Raw genomic sequence first — 20,720 nt, 5'->3', positions numbered from 1 at the left:
CCCCAACCCAGGTGAAGCCCCCTGTTATATACTCTAGCTAGCTCCATGACAGCTCCTTTCACGGTTGGAACTCTGCATTGGAAGTGATTCTATGGGGGCAGCTGGGTGGCTCAGTGAGTTAAGTGTCCAACCTCAGCTCAGGTGATGATCTCACGGTTAGTGAGTTCGAGCCCTGTATTGGGCTCTGTGCCAGGTTGGATCCTGAAGCCTGCTTCAATGTTTCCCTCTCTCTACACCCCTACCCTGCTCATGTTCGTTCTCTCTCTCTCTCTCTCTCTCTCTGTGTCTCAAAAATAAATAAACATTTTAAATTTTTTTTAAATGATTCTATGATTACTATTTTTCTCTGGTTAGGCTGGTTAGGATTGGCTTGATTTGGAATTTTAATGCTCACAATTTATTCCTCAGCAACGACCTTTCTCATGGGTTCAAATATGAATTACTCCTTTTACAGTGGCCAGACCAATGAAATGACAGCCTAAGTCCACTTGGGAGTTAGGAACCCAGTTTTCGGTAAATAGCACCTCGGGGCCGAATCTCACCCTTTCTTCAAAATGAACCTTAAAGGTGAACACTGCCAGGAAGTCTTCCATGACTTATTCCAGTTCATGATGATTACATGTATACTTGGAATTCATGTCCCTTTTCCTCAAGCTCTACAAATGTATTAATTTCCATGGGCTTCTTGGTACATGTTGTCTCCTTGCAGCCCACAGTCTGCCGTCTACCCGGGACAAATGATAAGCCTCACAGTAGTACACATCACTGCTCTGTCTCCCTTGACACCTTATGATCTTAGCTAGATCAGGCCAATGAGGAGAAGGTAAGAAGAATATGAGTAGTGGTTGATTTTTTTTTTTTTTTTTTTTTTTTTTTTTTTTAGAAATCACTGCCTAGCTACATGAAAATGGTCAGTCTCTTTGCAAGAGTCAAGAATGGGATATCTCATTAAAAAGCAGCTTAAAAACACTATTCTCAAAAGAAAATATTATAGATTTGCATGTGTTTGATTTACTACCGTGTTTAGGTCTATTACACCCCGGTTCTGTGAATTTTCCAGCCTAAGCACATTAGACTATCTACAGGGGAAAACTTCAAGCATTAAGTCGTGTCTATGGCTCTGCTAGGTGTGGGCAGGAACTGAGGAAATGGACAAAGCCCTGTTAGCCTCGAGCTGTGGCAGTGTGGCTCCCGGTTCCATCATGACACCAAGAAATGCATTCACAGCCGTGTTCCAGTCTCAGGAAGTCCCGGCTCAGGGCTTCTCTGCATCCTTTGTGAGCCGTAAGTAGCCCTAAAAGCCAAACCGGGTGGCCCTTCAAAGGGTGGGGCTGCCGCAGGCAGGCGTGTGGGAGAGTGGGGGCTGAACCAGGGTTGGCTGGACCTGGGGGTTCAAAGGGGAGAGGGAGGGTCGCCTGATCCTGATAGCACCTTTCAAAAACCCATCAGAGTTGGAGCTGAATTCAATGGGAGGCCAACTGAGAGATGACGGAGAGGGCTTGAGTGCCACCAGCCAATGTCTAGAAATGACCCTAACACCCAGTGTGGGGCAGGAATTAGGGAAGCCCAGGAGGCTGGTAATTAGTAGACAATCGGTGTGCCTGGTGAGCGGCACCCTGGCCTCCATGGAAATCACCCTGGGGCTTTCTGAACCCACTGAGCGTTGGATGGTCGGGCCTCACTTGACCCACCGGAACTCACAATTTCTACCTGTGGGGACTTGCATGTTTTCACTCTCACCCAGATGATTCTCGAAGTCAGTAAACTTTGCGTCACTTTCTTCAGGATTTTCCCTTCCTTCTGCGATTACTACTCACAGATCAGAGTAGCGAGAAATGCGGCAGGTTTCAGGTCTGAGAAGCAGTGATGTGTGCCTGCTGGCTGCGTTCAGAGGAGTAGCCACTAAACACAAACCACTGTTTCGGAACAAGTCTGATGAAAACAATTAGAGAGAGTGATGCAGTGAATAGGTATTTCAGACACGAAGGAGAGACAGTGTGGTGGAAAGGGAGGAAGGAAAGGCCAGCCCAGGCCTAATTCCGGGTCCTCCTTCGCTTGGTTCTTGTGCGTGTGTGTGTGAGTGCATGATTGTATGTTTCAATATCCGTTTAGAAGGATGCTGATATTTTCATATGTGATAGGTCAGGGAGTGATGTGGATTAACTAGTTAGTGGTTATATGCAAACAAATGTCATTTTAGTAGTGCTGATGTGAAATGTTGGGGTCTGGGAGTGAACGGTCAAGAAAGAATTCTTGAGACATCTTCGGGGCGAAAACCGTGGTTTTATTAAAGCACAGAGACAGGACCTGTAGGCAGAAAGAACTGCACTGGGGTTGTGAGGACTGACTGATTATATAGTTTCAGGCTGGGAGGACGTTAGGGATAGCTGAGTCTCTAAGGAATTTGGAAGCAAGGTTTCCAGGACCTTGAGGGGCTAGATGTTGTTAGGATAAGGTGATTTACTACTGTCTAGTAAACCCTTAGTCATGAGACCCTTCAGATGTGTATCAGTGTGCCATACGTTTGCAGGATGATTGCTAACTTATATCTTGGGGGGGGTGGTTAGAAATACAGGAAGTTTCCAAAGAGGCTATATATATATATATAATATTAATTGTATATAATAAATATTATATTATCATATTATTTTATATTATATTATAAATATATACATATAAATATAAAAATAATATTTATTTATTTATTTGTTTGTTTATTTATTTATTTTGAGAGAGAGAGGGAGAGGCAGAGAGAGAGGGAGAGAGAGTATCCCTGTGGATTGATGTGGGGCTTGAACTCATGAACCATGAGATCATGACCTCAACCGAAACAAAGAGCTGGACACTTAAGCTTAACCAACTGAGCCACCCAGACTCCCCCAAAGAGATTTTTATATGTTAAAGGAGACTTACAGGAGGTCGGGGCTAATATCAAGCTAAGGTTGCCTTTTGCCCCTAGCAAAGTATTACCATTGAGGCAGATGAGTTCCTGGAGGAAGGTCACCCTGCCTGCCGTAAGTCCTTGTCAATGGGCTGCAAGTTGTAAGGAAATTTGACTTTTTTCTACATTTCTTTTGCCTTTGTTTTCCACATCAGTAAGAGGATGGTTCTCTATTTCTGACACCAGGGAATCATCCATGTGAGAATTTGATAAGAATTGGCATTAGTAAATTCAACATTTTTAAAAGCAGGCATTGCTTTTGTGGCCTGATTACAATATTAATGAAAATCACATAGTTTTCTAATGTTATTATAAGATATTTTAAAACCATTAAGTGGGGACACCTGTCTAGCTCAAGTCAGTAGAACATTTTCCTTTTGATCTCAGGATCATGAGTTCAAGCCCTGCATTGAACATAGAGCCTCCTTAAAAAACAACAAACAAACAAATGAACAAAACCATGTAAGTGTACAAATCGCTTCATCTGTTTTATGTCCTTATCTGCATGAACCATATTCGATCTTTGCCCAGTTATCCTTTCCATATTATCTTCAAATTAAGTGATCTGCAATGGATTTTTGGTAAAATGTCTACTACCTAGCCCCAAACTCTGCAGCATTTTCTAAAACACATAGAATGTACTCATTTTGGCGGCATATGTATTTTAAAAATCAGAGCCCCATCCCCTTAGTTATTGTTTCTTTCATTTGGAATATGTCAGGAAATATGTCTCTAGAGAACTTGAGTCTTTCCCTCGCTGATAAGATCCTACACTTGAGAACAAATGTTCTGATTATGCCTTTTTCTTCCCACGTAGGATGTGGAGGTAATTTCACCAACCCTTCAGGTTACATCCTTTCTCCAAACTACCCAAAGCACTATGACAATGACATGAATTGCACCTACATCATCGAGGCTGATCCTCTGTCCCTGGTCCTCCTGACTGTTGTGTCTTTCCACTTGGAAGGTAAGTTTATTCTTATGTAAATTACATTTAGATTCTTAATAAATGAATGAGTGATAAATAGAGCCAGAGGTGGTATAAATTCATCACTTGAAGGAAATATTTAAAATGTTAGAGTATTTTGGGGCCACCTGGGTGGGTCAGTCAGTTGAGCATTCTACTCGATTTGGGCTCGGGTCAAGATCTCAGGATATGTGAGATCAAGCTCCAAATTGGTCTCTGCTGACAGTGTGGATTCTGTTTGAGATTCTCTCTCTCCCTCTCTCTGCCCCTTCCCTGCTCGCGGGCATGTTCTCTGTCTCTCAGAATAAATAAACATTAAAAAAATAAAATGTTAGAGTATTTTTGATGTAAACATGATTAAAATTCCATTTGGTATTTTAAGACCATATGTACCATTCTATATATTCCCTCCAGATATGAAAAAGTAACATAAGAGCTTTAAGAATGTAACAGAAGCATCATATGAATTGCTTAAAGAAAAAAAAAAAGTCTTGAAAGGTAGCACATGTTAGTGATAGAGGTTTTTTTTTTTTTTAAGATTTTTTAAAGTTTATTCTTTACAAATTAACTTTCCATTTCTAAATTATAATTAGCCTGTAGATTTGTCACGCTACCTCTGTGTAACCCAAATTTCTTTCTGTTTGGGTTAGTCTCCCATGCCCGTGAAAAGCTACAGTAAGCAAAATATCCTACAGTATTCAGCATTGAGGAAATTTATGTTGCATAAAGATAAGAATGACATGTCAGTACTGCTACATTGATAAATTATACAAAGCTTCTCTCACTTTATCCTTTTTCTATGACCTCCTTTTCCCACATCTCTACAGGTTGTAAATTTTGGCACATGTGTTTGCTAAAAAATGCCAAGTATGAATTGATGTCTGTCACTGTGAAAATGGAAAATGAAGTAAAATGTATCTTTTCAGCATTTGCTGGCACAACATCTCTGTAGTATAAAAATGTGTTCACAGTATGTGAAGTATTAGGGGAAGGTAAAACAGTGTATCTAAAATGATCCAATTTTGTATTTAAAAATAACATAAGAGACCAAACAGATGAGCAAAGGGAAAGGGAAGGAAAAATAAGATAAAAATAGAGAGGGTGGCAAACCATAAGAAACTCGTAAATACAGAGAACAAACTGAGGGTTGCTGGAGGGGTGTTGGGTTGGGGGATGGGCTACATGGGTAATGGGCATTAAGGAGGGCACTTGTTGGGATGAGCACTGGGTGTTGTATGTAAGTGACGAATCACTAAATTCTACTCCTGAAAAAAAATTAAAAAAATAGAAGTATTATAAGAGCAAAAATAATAATAATAATAACATGCGTAAGGCTATAAAGCAGTACTTTAAGAGTTTACCACTGTGCATAGATTTATAGGTGATATGTATTTTCTTCATACCTTTTCTATTATTTTTATAATTGGAGAAAAGTTGTTTTAATAGCAGGAGAAAAGCACGTGGCTTGGATTGTGCATTTGTTCTCATTAAATTACATAACCATAAAAATGTCATCTGCCAATATCCTTTAGAATTAAAAAAAGAGACGCTGGTAGATATACCATATAATATAGCCACAAAAACACTGCCAACGCCAATGGTATATGTTTTATGACAAAGGAACCCATACTGACCCCAAGCATCCTTGGGACCACTGGCCTGGGGTGGTGGGAGAGTGCACAGCATTTTAGAATGTATCCCGGGGCACCTGGGTGGCTCAGTCGGTTGGGCTTCTGACCTCGGCTCAGGTCCTGATCTCACAGTTCACAAGTTCAAGCCCCATTTCGGGCTCTGTGCTGACATCTCGGAGCCTGGAACCTGCTTCGGGTTCTGTGTGTGTCTCTCTCTCTGCCCCTCCCCCACTCATGCTCTGTCTCTGTCTCTTTCTCTCTCAGAAATAAATAAAAATTAAAAAAAATTAGAATATGTCTCAATGCCACGTCAACCACGTACTAGTCAGGTGACTTTGTGCAAATTAACCTTTCTTTCTCAAACTCAATTTTTTTTAAATATGAAATAGTAGTTATGAAACTCAAATAATGCTTGTAGAAGCCTATTTTGTGAATTATAATATATCAGAGTGGCCACTGTTTTGTTATTTTTGCTGTTGCCACCATTCTGGCTCTCCAGATAGAACTTAACGTGAGTTGCCTAGAACAAATACTTGTTTTTCCCAGATTAAGTTATTTGCTAACCCTCACCCCATTGAAAGGTTGATTTTCTTAATAAGATGATAGGCTTATGATAATGTCTTGTGACATTTCCAGTGTTGCAGGTACTTAGCATGTTTAAGTGAGTAATTTCCGGCTATAGATTAATTGAATTCTGATGATTCCCAAAAAGGGTAACATTAATCAAATTTATCTTGTAATTAGATTCTTATCGCTAAGCATAGCAATGGTGACATTCACTGAATATCATTAACAAGCCAGATATTCATTAGCTACAGTAAAAATAACCTTCCACCTCTTCCAAAGTGAGCCTGAGGAATTCATGTTCATATGTTGTGATAAAACGGAAAGTTGTTCCCCTCAAAAAGCTGCAGGTTTATTTTTTATTTTATTTTATTTTATTTTATTTTATTTTATTTTATTTTATTTTATTTTATTTTATTGTTTTGTTTTGTTTTGTTTTGTTTTGTTTCGTTTCGTTTCGTTTCGTTTCGTTTCATTTCATTTTTTTTCAGGAGACTTAGTCTTTCTAGCTAGGCCAAAGGAACTGTTTCTGAAAGACTGTCCACATTTGTCTAAGCATTTCTGAGCCCAGCACATCAACAGAGCCCTGTTGACCTTGGCAGAGATGAGGGTTCTAGATCTACTCTTTCGGTGGGTCATCAGCATAAAAGGTAGATCTGGCAAAAACAAGATGGGCTATCCCAGACTACAAAATACAACGGGGCCATATACTTGTATGCTGTATCTCCCAAACACTGACAATTGGTTGGGGAAGGTATTGCTGTTCAGGCTAGCATACTGATGACTCCACTGTACCCTGGTGCTTTCACCATCGGGACACTGCAAACGTTCAGTGACCTACCTTCCACTACAGGAGGTTATGTGATCTTCTGTATTATATCATATATAATCTTCTATAATATATATTCTATATAATTATTGATGAAATATAAAAATTGCAGTGAAATCAATTAAAAGTCATGGGAAAAATTTCTGTTTGAGCATTTACAAGGCAACATTTTTTTTTCCCTGAATGTCACCTCAAGATTGAAATGGCTCTTGGTATTCTTTTTTTTTTTTTTTTTTTAATTTTTTTTTTAATGTTTATTATTTTTGAGAGAGAGAGAGAGACAGAGACAGAGAGCAAGCAAGCAGGGGAGGGGCAGACAGAGAGGGAGACACAGGATCTGAAGCAGGCTCCATCCAGGCTCTGAGCTGCCAGCACAGAGTCTGATGCGGGGCTCGAACTCACAGACCGCGAGATCATGACCTGAGCTGAAGTCGGCCGCTTCACCGACTGAGCCACCCAGGCGCCCCATTGGCTCTTGGTATTCTTAACAGTGGTGTTAAAAGTTGTAAAATATAAAAAATGAAAACCAGGGGTGCCTGGGTGGCTCAGTTGCTTAAGTGTCTGACTTCAGCTCAGGTCGTGATCTCACGGTTCATGGGTTCAAGCCCCACATCAGGCTCTGTGCTGACATCTTGGAGCCTGGAGCCTGCTTCAGATTCTGTGTTTCCCTCTCTTTCTCTGCCCCTCCCCTGCTTGTGTTCTCTCTCTCTCTCTCAAAAGTAAACATTAAAAAAATAAAATAATAAACATTTAAAAAATAAAATGTAAAAATGTTTAAAAAGGGGCACCTGGGTGACTCAGTTAGTTGAGCATCCAATTCTTGACTTTGGCTCAGCTCATGATCCCGGGATCGTGGGATTGAGCCCTGTGTTGGGCCCCATGCTGAGTGTGGAGCCAGTTTGGGATTTTCTCTCTTTCTCCCCTCTACCTCTGCCTGTCTGCGCTGCTCACACTCTTGCTTACTCGCGCTATCTCTTAAAAAAAAAAAAAAAAAAAAAGGCTGTAAAATAGAAGAAAATTGACAAATTCAATATGTTTCTTTTGGTCAAAAAGGAAACACCAAAAACAGACAAAAGTTAACAACAAAGTGTAAGAGAGAAACTGTCAATGTTTGTACTTATTTTGGAATCAGACGTTCTTAAAGAAATATTTATTTAATTTTCCCAAATATTGAATGGTCACAAAGTGTAGTTTTGTGTTTTCATTATTCATGTGCCCAAGGAGATGCCTCGACATTGCTGGGAAGATGACAGACCATTTATTTTTATTTTTATTGATTTATTTTCTACCTTATAGATAAGATACTATAGATGAGGTACCCTATGGCAAGTGAAGGCCTTCTATTTCTTGATTTTTTTATCATTAAAATCAATTATAACATTGATTCACCTTAGTGAGAATGAAAAGTTTAAAAATTCTTAACTAAAAAATCCTAAATCTAGGCAACATTTTTTTTCTTTTTTTTTTTGAAGTTTATTTATTTTAAGAGACAGAGAAAGCAAAGGAAGGGCAGAGGGAGGGAGAGAGAGAATCCCAGGCAGGCTCTGTGCTGTCAGTACAGAGCCAGATGCAGGGCTCAAACTCACGAACCACAAGAGCGTGACCTGAGCCGAAACCAAGAGTCAGATGCTTAACCGACTGAGCCAACCAGGTGCCCCTAGGCAAATTCTAAATTCAGTTTTTCTCAGATCAGTTGATAAGAACTAAATAGTAGAGTAGCACCTTGGCACAGAAATTGGAGACAAACAGAAAGGCAAATGTTTTGCTCACTCTCCTCTAAAGATGGCCTCGAAAGGCCCCAAGAAGATTAGGGCTAGATTCACAGAGTGGACAGATGGTAAGTCCTTTGTAATATTTGGCTGAATTTTTAAAATTTACTGAGAGCTCCTGGTTTACAGGTCATACCTCATATAAGCTGAAAGAGAAAAGAAAAGAAAATTTAGTTTTAGATTTTTCCTTTTGCTCTTTTTCGCACAAAGAAGCCCAATGATTACATTTTGTCAATTGTCTTAGTTCACGTTACCCCCTGCCATATAATCTAAGGTTTTATTTTTTAAAGGCATTTTTCAACTACTTAACCATTTCTTCTCTTTGCTTTCTTAACTGTTTCTAAAGAAATCAGAATGTAGGCACATTTCACAATGTATTATTTTAGAAAGCATTGGGCAATGCTTCTTTTGAAATAGTTACTCTTGACGGTTTATTCAAATTGGTCAAGCACTAGAGGTGAGAGTTCAGTTGTGTGGGATTCCCTGCTTGCCTGGGTTATAAGACTTTGGCCTGCACATCCTGTAGAGCTTAGTTCTATGCTGGCACATGCTTCTTGGTCCCACTGGGTCATTCCCCCATTGGGCAATCCGGTCTCCAAGCTACTAGGAGCAATGTTGACTAGGCATTGCTGCCCCCTACTTCATGTACCTTTTCCTAGAGCTCTTCACTGCTTTACTGAAAAGACTTTATCTTATCTACAGTATTAAAATAGTCCAACCCAAATGATTTTTCCCTATCTGTAGTCCTCTTAGATATCTCTGCCTCTCTATCATGGCTCTCAAGAAAAATTGCACTCTGAATCTAAATTTTACAAGTTTATACTATTTGCTGAATTACTCATCCTTGGTTTCCTTTCAGTTCTCTCCAAGTTCTTGGAATCATAATGGCGTTCAGAATTGAACATTTCTCGGTAATAAAGTCAGAAGAGTGTGATAAAAATTGTATTTCAATACATTGGATAGAGCCTTACCCATTTCAAACAATACAATCTCAAAGTTTTTTAGAAGGATGGAAAATAATCATCAAAACAAATCATGGAGGATTGCTTTACACTTCAGAGATTTCAGTAGTAAATATACATCAAATTATTTACTAAAGATAGAATTAAGAATGACTGGAGCTCCTTTTCTCATGATACAGGCTCTAGTCCAAGGAGAATGCATCATTCAATCTCAGGTTACCTCTTCCTGTTAAGTCCTCATATGTGTAATAAATGTTACCTCTTGGCCATAAACTCAACTTGGATATTTACCTTGGTCCTTGAAGAACTTCTTCAAGCCTTGACCAAGTTCCTTTCTCTTCCTAGAAGGCGATCATGCTAGTTGCATTTAACTATATTCTATTTGAGAGGTTTGTGTATATTTTTATTGTATATTCAATTGGTTTCCCCGTATGATTATGGAAGAGTGTTTAATATTATTATCTGATAACTGTGGTCTTTGTCACCAAGAATCAGACTGTGTGGTGATGTGATAAGTAGAGCTTGAGGAAAGGATATATATGTGTGAATTACTTTATCCTTATCAAGATAGTTATATCTCATTTTCTTATACTTTACCTTGTTTACGCTAATCCTTGTTATGTTCTTAGACTTCAGGTAAATTTTATAAATTCTGATATCATGTAGTGTTTGATTTTTTTATGGATAAAATTTAGAAGGACATCCTACCTTCAAGAAATGACTGCTGGAAAGGATATAAGAATGTCTTAACCCGCCAAGCAACTTGCCAAATATCATAACTTTCATAATATTGAGTCAGGCTGTGCAGATGAGCAGATTTTTTTGAATGGTTTAGTTGTTTGATACTCTCTCGCCATCTACAAAAAGATTATAAAATCCTCTCTCAACTTCCTCTGCCTCTCCCCTACCCAATGTCCTTATTGTTGAACATAGATCTTTTGTGAACAGTTAATGAGTTTTGGTTGTATCTTGTTATAGATGTACCACTGCTATTTGGCAAACTTTCTAGAACTGAACTGGTTCCTTTAATTAATATTTTGGAAACATGATCAACTCTATGACACGTTTTACCCATGTTTCACAGCCTTTCCGTAATTTTCTAAGACAACCACCACTGTGATAGTCTATATCATTAGGTCAACAACTTAAAAACTAACTCTTTAATACTTAACAGATATCTGCATAGCAAACTATTGGATCAAAGTGGAACCAAGCTTTTAATGTAGCATTGGCAATATTTCCTTTCATTCTGTGATTTTGCTATTATAACTTTATATATTGTTGATGGCTAAAGATATTTTTAAGCTAATGCATAATATTTTTTGATTCTCAAACTCACCTACTCTGAATTTTTAAAATTCCAATAAAGATTTTGGTGACTGGAGCACAAATTAAGAGGTTACAATTAAGGGTACATAATCTTCCAGAATTCAAACTATGCATCTGAGTTTAATGTATTTCTTTTTTTGTCCTATTTTCCCAACAACATATTGCTTCTATTTATATGGTATTGTCATGGAGTTAAGTCTTTCACATTTCTAGGAGATTTATCTCCAATTAGAAGCATTCCTATTCCAGGATTTCCAAAATGAAGAAATTCTTTGAGGTTAATTTAATAAATATCTTGAACTCATACTCAAGATTGAAGTTGGGTAGAAACATAGCTAGGGAGCCAAATGTCCTCCATCAATTTTTTCTCTAAGATAATACATCTGAAAAGGAGAGGGGGATTTTTAATATACAGATATGTAAAAGAAAATGCATTTATCAAGCTTATTTCAGTTAGAAGTGGTAGATGATCTTCAGGTTAGCATTGATACAGAGTTTATAGGAAGAATGCTGGGCTATCTTCTCTCATAAATGGGAGGTTTAAAAATAAGAAGGGAGTTATGGGCTTCCAGAACAAGCAGAAGCAAGAACAAGAATCCTTCAGAATGCTCTCTTTCCTTCCCACTCCCGCCCCACCCCCATCTTTTGTTGCTTTCCGCACGACAACTTCATTTTCTCTTACCGCAGCGGACCTTCCGTCACATGTCAGGAGACAGCTGCTGATGTTTTCCAAGTTGAACATCTGTGGCTTCTACTATTGACTCCCTCTTACTCAGTTACAGTTTGAACACACCTGATTGGTCTAGATTGGGTCCGACATCCTATCTTGAAGTAATCAATCTATCAACAGTGCTCAGGGTAGTGGGATTCTATAAAAATAATAACAATGATTACGATTATGATCGTCCCTGGAATTATAATTTCTGACCCAGCAATTCCACTCTTAGGTATTTATCCAAAAAAAATAGAGATTTGTGACCATGCTGGTGTCCAGAATATGAAAGAACTCTTACAGGTCAACAATAATAGATGTATGACCTAATTTTAAAATGGCAAAGGGTCTGAATAGACATTTCTTCAAAGAGAGTATGCAAAGAGAGTATCCAATAAGCACATGAAAAGATGCTTAGTGTCGTTAGTCGCAGGGAAATGCAAATCAACACCATAATGAGCTATCACTTTGTACCCACTAGGATAGCTAAATAAAGACAGACAATAACAAGTGTTAGTGAGGGGGTGGGAAACTGGAACCCTCATATAGTGCTGGTGGGGTGGTAAAATGGTGTAGCATCTTTGGAAAATAGTCAGGTCCTAAAAATGTTAAACAGAGAGTTACCATATGAGTCATCAATTCTAGTCCTGCTTAAATACCCAAGGGAATTGAAGCCATATGTCCACACAAAACCTTGTACATGAATGTTCACTGCAGCATGATTCATAATAGCCAAAAGGTAGAAGCAAACCAAATGTCCATTAATTGCTGAATGGATAAACAAACTGTGGTCTATCCATATATTGGAATACTACTCAGCCTTGGAAGGAATGAAATACCAACACATGCTGCAACATGGATGAAACGCAAAAACATCACGTTGAGTAAAAGCAGCCAGTGACAAAAGACTGCATGTGACACAATTCTGTTTATGTGAAATGTCCAGAGTGGACAAATCCATAGAGATTGAAAGTAGGTTCGTGATTGCCTAGGGTTGGGAGAGCAGTAAAGTAAAGGGGTAAATGGGCAGTGATTATTAATGGGGCAGAGTTTATCCCCAGGAGAATGCAAATGTAGAACTGGGGACAATGTTAGATACCTCAGTTGCCGTGGTACTGTAAGTTAAAAACAACTTTCCAAGGGGCCACTTGATAAACCTAAAAAGAACCTTACCTTTGTACCAGTAACCCAACTTCTAAAAACATACCCTAATGACATAATGAGAAACTTCGGCAAATATCTATGCACAAGAGTGTTTGTTTCAACAGTATTTTTAATCAAAATAAGGTGGAAAAGGTAGAATTAGCAAGCAATGGAGGATTAATTGAACTTAATATGGTACATCTATATGTTAGAGTTTTATGTATGCATTAAATTCAATGTTTTAAAAGAATATTTAATCACATAAAATGTGTGGTTATGTTATTTTATGTTAATAAAAATTAAGTTACAAAAGATCATGCTCAGTGATCCCAATAATGTTTTCACAGTGTCATTAACCTGTAAAAATGACTGCATAGGGTGCAGTAATAAGTCTTTTAAATATTTTGTTTATAGCGCTTTGCATTTCTCTGTGGAATGGCTTAGAGTATATATTTCTATGCATATATAATTAGAAAAAAAACAATGTTATATAGATATGTATATCTAACAGTCACTAAACTCTTAACTAATGTTGTTTGTGTGAATATTTAAAAATGTTGTTCAGTGAATATTAAGGAATTTCTCATTATCTCTCCATGGTAGGAGTCCCTTATCTGTACATATGCATTAAGTTAAAACAGGGTTTTGCAGGATGCCTGGGTGGCTCACTGCGCTCAGCATCTGACTTCGGCTTGGGTCGTGATCACTCAGCTTGTGAGTTCGAGCCCCGCGTTGAGGTCTGTGCTGATAGCTTGGAGCCTGCTTTGGATTCCGTCTCCCTCTCATTCTGCCTCTCCCCCATTCATGCTCTGTCTCTCTCTGTCAAGAAGTAAATACACATTAAAGACATTTTTTTAGAGCAGGGTTTTGCAAAAGCAGTGTGGTTGACATTTTGGGCCAGGTGACTTTTGTCCTGGTGGGAGGAGGGGAAGGTGTGGTTTGCCCTGAGCACTGGAACATGTTTAGCAGGACCCCTGGCCTCTCCCCACTCCATGCCACTAGTGCACCCCAGCGTTACAACGAAATGTTGTCTTCACGTCTTGCCCAGTGTCCCTGGCAGGCAAAATTGTTCTCAGTCTGTAGTCACTGAATGAAAGGAGCCATTTTATAAAGGAAGAAAATTCTGGATTGTTTGAGAGCGGGATTTATGTATTGTGGAGATCTACCTGTTTTCTCATACCGCTTGCTTTATAACTAGGGTAAACATGGTTTCATCAGGACATCAAGTTAAATAGCGACTTGCCAAAATAGCCCTTGACTCTTCTTTTAATTTCTATGCACATTGCATGAATCTGCATTACATTTTTGTCTGAACATTGATAGCACTGATCACCCGTGTTGTTTCTGATTCTAACGCTGGTTGTTCCGTGCTCTATGCAGCTCGCTCAGCCGTAACGGGTAGCTGTGACAGTGATGGCCTTCACATTATCAGAGGCTCCAGCTTCTCTTCCACGCCTTTTGCCACCATATGTGGTGACGAGATCCTACCTCCTGTCACCATCGTAGGCCCGGTGCTGTTCAACTTCTACTCAAATGCATACACCACTGCCTTGGGATTCAAGCTTGACTATAAGATAACCCGTGAGTAGCTATAATGATATTGTCTGGAATTTGCTTCTTTTCTTGAGTCATTCCCATAAGGAGTTTTAATGGTGATTCATACATCACCACTTGAAGACTCAGACACATTAAGGGGAAAAATTATCAATTAGATGCCTGCTCTACAAGTACTCAGGCATTTTCTTCAAAAATCAACACACAAAAAAAAAAAAAAAATGGGGGGAGGGGACCTTTTCAATGAACTTTGGGTAGAACTACTCTTTGAAAACCAAATGGAAGATTGGGATTTATTTTGGTAATTTAAGTTAGAATTAACGTTCCTGCTGTCTTTAGTTGTTAGTGTATTATATAAAGGTGACTTTTGGCCTCGACTATCCAGATACCTGTTTCATTTCCCCAAATCACTTTGCTAATGTGAAAAGCAGTATTTTATGATTTAGAAAAAAAGTTGAAGAGAATATTGTTGTGATGTTCTGTTCAGAACTAATTTTTAAATAAATACAAAAAGCATAAGGTCTAATGGAAAAGAAAAGATTGATATATTCAACTCTGTTATAATTTGCAACTTCTTTATTTCAAAGGCAAAGTGAAAAGGCAGGTCATGGATTGAGCAACGACCTTGGTAGCTACCAGGATCTTTTCATTCGCTATAGACGATTTAATCATGTATTTGAAAACCATAAGATTATGTTTCCCTATTTTCAATAGTCTTTTCCTCTCCTGCAATAAACTTGGTCAGGTCACTGGCCATTTTTAACACGCCATCCCAGTTTCAGTAACATGGGCACACAAATCTGGCCAAAGCTTTGTTTTGTTATGTCTTTACTTGACCAAAGGTCATTGCTGAAGTTAAATCGTTTTCTTTCACTGCCCCCCATCCACAGAGAAGACTGGAAACTGACTCATGAAAAAGGCTTCTACAATTCATTCACATTAGCTGTGACCTGAGTCCTAATAACCCCATTTGTAAAGTGTGGCTGTGTGTGGTTCCGTAGGTCCATGGGCACAAAGAGAATGGATGTGGGCACAGTAAGCATTCCTTCCCCCAGTTGTCTTGTTGAATGAAGAGGAGCATCAGGTTGTTTTATTCTTGTGGCATCACTGGTGTTTTGGGGACTTAGATGCTGCTTTATGTTCTTCTAGTTTTTAATCTCTCCTTTTCCCCAAAATACTGTAGGTAAGCTTTACCGTATCTATGATGAGAGTCTCATTTACAGAGTGTTGACTTTAAGATTTCAAATTCTGACAAGGTACAAATTTGGGGGCTTGGGGACATTGATAAGCTTTCAGAGACCAAATAACTGTGTTTAAGCTGAAATAAAATAATGGTTACACAAATCTTATGTTTAATTCACTACATTTGTCTCCAGAGGTCTGAATGTGTGAATACTTGTGGGCATGCAGAGAATTGCCTTCCTTGAAAAATGGGCTTACCTGAGGGACTATAAACTGACCAAGCAAGCAGCCAACCAACAAATAACCTTAATAACCTTAAATGGCAGCTGTAATTTGTCATTTATAAGAGATGTAAATGGAATATATCTATTGACATTATATAAACCATAGAGATATCATCAAAATATACTAACATTGTAATTTTGGGATCATAAGATAAACATAAGCCTTTCTCGCTGTAAGGAGTGGGGCACTTTCTATCATTGTGTGGCATAATCCAATCCTCCTTATATGTAAGGCCAAGCAAAAATAATAATTTTATATTTTTAATAATGGGAATTGATTCTCTTTTTATGGCTGTTGTTTTTTGATTAATAGAAATAACTGAGGGCTCTGGGCTGTTGATTGCTGGAGCTAGGGTGGGGAGTAGAACTAGCCTCTTCATGCTTGCTAAATTAAAGACCATTACTCCAAATTTGGGCAAATACAGTCCTTACCAGTATCGCAACTAAATGAAAATACAAAGGACCCAAAAGATATGCATCTGAGCCCATGAAAGGAACTAACCTTGAAAGTTCTAAAAAACTATTTCCAACACTTCACCTTATAATAGTCTATCTTTGACAGAGGAGACTCTATATTTAAGATCTTTAATCTGTATTAAAGATTTCCAGATCACAATCCTTCCTGGGTTCAGATGCTCACAACAAATCTGCATGCCTTTTCTAAGCTTCCAGTTATCTCTGTCATCCCTCTCAATCTGTCAGTTAAACATAGGGAAGGGGCACTTGGGTGGCTCAGTTGGTTAAATGGTCGACTTCGGCTCAGATCATGATCCCACAGCTTGTGAGTTCGAGCCCCATGTCGGGCTCTGTACTGACAGCGTGGAGCCTGAAGCCTGCTTCAGATTCTGTGTCTCCTCTCTCTGCCCCTCTTCTGCTTGTGCTCTGTCTCTCTCTCTAGCAACAATTATAAATAAATAAATTAATTAATTAATTAATTAATTAATTTTAAAAACTTAAAAAAAAAAAAAAAAACCACGTTAGGAAAGGAAAGGGTAGTTATACCCCAACCACATGAAATGTTCTTTCTCATTATTTTCATTCTGGTCATTAATTTGACTCAGACTCATTCTATTCCAAGATGTGTCTTAAAGTATTCTTCCCTGCTTCTACTCCCTTACTGTCTCTTTCTCTGAGCTCAGTGGAACAATAAATATTATTTGTAAACAACAATGAAGGGGGGGTTGAGTTTTTTAACACAGATGATTGTTATATCTCTTAGGGGAAAAGGTACAATAGAAAGGATATCTCAAAATTATTCTTTCATACTATGAGTAATACTTGTTCTCTGTTTACTATTGCAGCCTGTGGCGGTGTGTTCAACTTCTCCATCGGGGTCATCAGGAGCCCTGCCTATGCACATTCAGACTACCCCAACAATATATACTGTTTGTACACCATCATCGGCAGAGAGGACAGAGTAATTCAGCTCAAGTATGTAAGACAGATGTACCTTCTTTAAAATATGTTCAGCTCTATTTACGGAAAAGACAGTCCTTCACGATAAAGAACACTGATTCTTCTTGGAGGTATATAAGGGAACCTCGAGGAAGGGAGAGTGAAATTTTTGTTGAGAGTGAAGTATAAATCCAGGAAATGGGTGTCCTTCCTCCCACACAAGCCAGTAGTGATTAGGGAGAAAAGCAGGCACTCCACCAGTGAAAATGAATATTATAATTTTCCAACAGTTTCCAAAGAGCCTCGTATAATGGGTTGTAAAATTATAAACCTGTCTTGGGAACAGCAAGAGAAAGTAGTATCCATTTGTTGGACACTTATTATATACACAAGGGACTTTAATTGACACTTCACTTAATTCCCTTCTTTCATTCTGAAAACAGTCATATGAGGTATTTATTATTAAACTCAGTTTACTGATGAGAAAACTGGGGCTTAGAAGAGTCAAATAACTTTCTCAATGTGATATGCTATTAAATGAAGACTCAAAATCTGAATTCACATCATATTTTCTCCCAAAGCCATGTCCTTAATATTTCCCTGTGCTATCTCTTGAAGGGCAAATATTTCCTGACTACTTAAGAAGTGTATTTTTATCCATGTATCAGAACACCTCTAAACTGGTGCTATTCAATATCGCTTATATCATCAGTAAAACTGCCCCCTAATCCTACCTACTCCCCGCAGGACTGAGTAAGGGAATACGACCTCCAGTTATAAGTGATAAAGTTCAAAATCACATTCATCTGAGATGACGTATTTGTAAGTCTTGTATTTCAGTGATATACAGTTTAAGGCAGAAAACTCTGAAAGCTGGTGTGGTTCACAGCAATCTAGAATTCTTTATAGAAGGTTGACGGGCTAGGTTCTCCCCTACCTAGCCCCCTGCCACCCCGACTAAATGTTTGTGATCACTTTCATCCCTAAAAACGATATCCTTTCTGCACTTTGCCTCCAGGGACCTCATATATCAAACGGGTCTTTGGACGTAAAGACAAGTGTCACCCAGCCTGACTGGGTTCCTGTAGCAGACAGTAAGTGGTCTCTAGACTGGATCTTGAAGAAAGCCGATCTCCCCTGGGATTATTTGTAACGAAGCTGTGCCCAAAGGGTGAAAAAGCCCTTTAAGTCTTAGGAACAAAAGAATAAACCAAAGCTGTCAGATGGTCCAGAGCAGGAGGCCTATGAACAGAAGTGTAAGGAGTCAGTCTTGTCATCTGCCATGATGCGACAGCATTTGCTTCTATGTCCGCAGGATTATAGTTGATCTATGTACTACATATGTTGATAACGTATATTTCTGTTTCCTCGCTGGGCCCTGGGCTCATCATAGTCAAAGTCCATGTCAGCATGTTTGGAAAATTATTTATTAGGCTCTTTCCAAGAACCTAAAGCCGATGAAAGAGATACTACCTCAGGCATTAAAGAGGTTGTAGACAGTTGTAAAAGAGGACTTCCTCCACCAGTGCTCCCAAAGTATGCTGGCGAAATAAACTTTTCTATCAATGGGACTTTCCACATATTTTCTGTGCTCTGGGAAAAATGATACAACATAAAAAGCCAAAGCCTCTCTGAGTCTTCTAGGAAACTCACATCTTTATCTTTCTTTGTGAATGCACATTGTGGAAAATAAATGCGTCATCCAAGGAGGATGAAAATAAATGCAGTATTTTTAGAAATGACTTGGCTATTGCTCTGCCCTCACCATCATCATCATCATCATCATAATCAGGACATTAAATATTACATGTGGTTAAAGAAAATAAAGAATTTTTCATCTTGTTCTTAATCACCAGCTTGGAAAAAATTGAACTAATGAAAAGCTTTAAAAGAATTTACCGATCTTTTTTTTTTTTTTCCTTCAGGCTCTTAAAAGGAATTTTCAAATTAGATATTTTCAAATTATTCTGCCGATATGTTATTTATTGTAGCTGCTAGCAAAAATAAAAAAAAAAACTGAGAAAGCAGAAGAACTTCCAAAACAATGAGGGAAGGATATCAAATAATTCAAATAGGTTTAAGAAAAAACATGTTATAGTCAACACACCCTAAAATCCTAAAGATAAACCATGTGGAAAGGCTTGATTGTTTGGGAACTCTGGGATTAGTTACTTGAAATGACAGAGTGTAGGCCTTAGATCCATATAGTATCTCAGGCCATAAAAGTAAAACTAAGGATGTATCTGTCAGGATAGTTTTGAGTGGTAACAAGCAAGCCCAAAGCACAGTAGCTTCATGAGCTCATTTCTCACCCTCACCTGTATGAGTATGTCCAATGTGGCCTGGTCACTCAGCAGCCCAGGCTGACAGAAGCTTCATTTGTACATTTGAATCCATGGTCCATCAGTGTAGTGGGAAGGCAGTATGGCCAACTGAGTAGTAACTTTTTAAAAACATCTTCCAAAAAGTAATGCATATCACTACTGCTTACATTTCTGTGGCCAAAGCAAGTCTTGGGGCCATGGTGAACCTCAGAGTGTGCACAGATGGGCAATTCTCCCAAACATCAGGAAGGCAGAGAGCTGGGGATGTGTGGTGAAGTTCCTGTTAACAACCACAGTGATCTTAAATGTCAGTTTTCGCTTATAGCAATCAAATCAGTAACACAGCATATTGTTTCCAATATTTTCTATCAGGTAAAGCATGGATATTCTGCTTCTAGTCTTTGTCTTTGTCTTTTTTTATTTTTATTTTTATTTATTTTTTGATTTTTTGGTTCCTTTTGTTCTTTTACAAGAACTAAAGGTATACTGTAATGGAAATTCAAATGGAGAACATAAGTATTAACAAGGTTCATTCCACAGGTTTAGTGATTTTGATGTGGTTCCCTCCACCTTCTGCTCCCAAGACTATCTGGCAATTTATGATGGTTCTAACATCAGTAATCCTCTTCTTGGAAAATTCTGTGGGTCCATTCTTCCACCAAATATTAAGAGCAACAATAACAGCATGCTTCTGGTATTCAAGACAGATTCGTTTCAAACAGCAAGAGGTTGGAAAATAACTTTCCGTCAGACACTGGGTAAGAATTGTGGATATATGAATCTATTTTTCATGACTGTTATTTTTCTGCTTTATTTTTTTTCACCTGACCAAAGTTGCTTTTCATTTAAATTTTGAGGAATAGGTCACATAACGTTTTGGTTTTAAAAATTACATATGCTGTATTTTGATTAAAAAAACAATCACTCAATGGAGCGCCTGGGTGGTTCAGTCGGTTAAGCATCCGACTTCGGCTCGGGTCATGATCTCACGGTTCGTGGGTTCGAGCCCCGTGTCGGGCTCTGTGCTGACAGTTCGGAGACTGGAGCCTGCTTCGGATTCTGTGTCTCCTTCTCTCTCTGGCCCTCCCCCACTTGCGCTTTGTCTCTGTCTCTCAAAAATGAATAAACATTAAA

General features: G+C 38.5%; 1 protein-coding gene across 2 annotated transcripts in view; it reads left to right on the top strand.

Annotated features, from left to right (window-relative positions):
- Window positions 1-20,720, top strand: part of CUBN (cubilin) — a 273,247-nt gene that overhangs the window by 214,737 nt on the left and 37,790 nt on the right. For both annotated transcript variants that reach the window (XM_042945004.1, XM_042945005.1), the window contains 5 exons: window positions 1,128-1,284; window positions 3,759-3,908; window positions 14,228-14,428; window positions 17,169-17,298; window positions 20,127-20,344. In XM_042945004.1, coding sequence (XP_042800938.1) covers window positions 1,128-1,284; window positions 3,759-3,908; window positions 14,228-14,428; window positions 17,169-17,298; window positions 20,127-20,344 — 856 coding nt within the window. The remainder of the gene's footprint in view (window positions 1-1,127; window positions 1,285-3,758; window positions 3,909-14,227; window positions 14,429-17,168; window positions 17,299-20,126; window positions 20,345-20,720) is intronic.

Source organism: Panthera leo, chromosome B4 (genome assembly GCF_018350215.1).
Source record: "Panthera leo isolate Ple1 chromosome B4, P.leo_Ple1_pat1.1, whole genome shotgun sequence".
Lineage (NCBI taxonomy): Eukaryota > Metazoa > Chordata > Mammalia > Carnivora > Felidae > Panthera > Panthera leo.
This window is presented reverse-complemented; position numbering and strand designations above follow the sequence as displayed.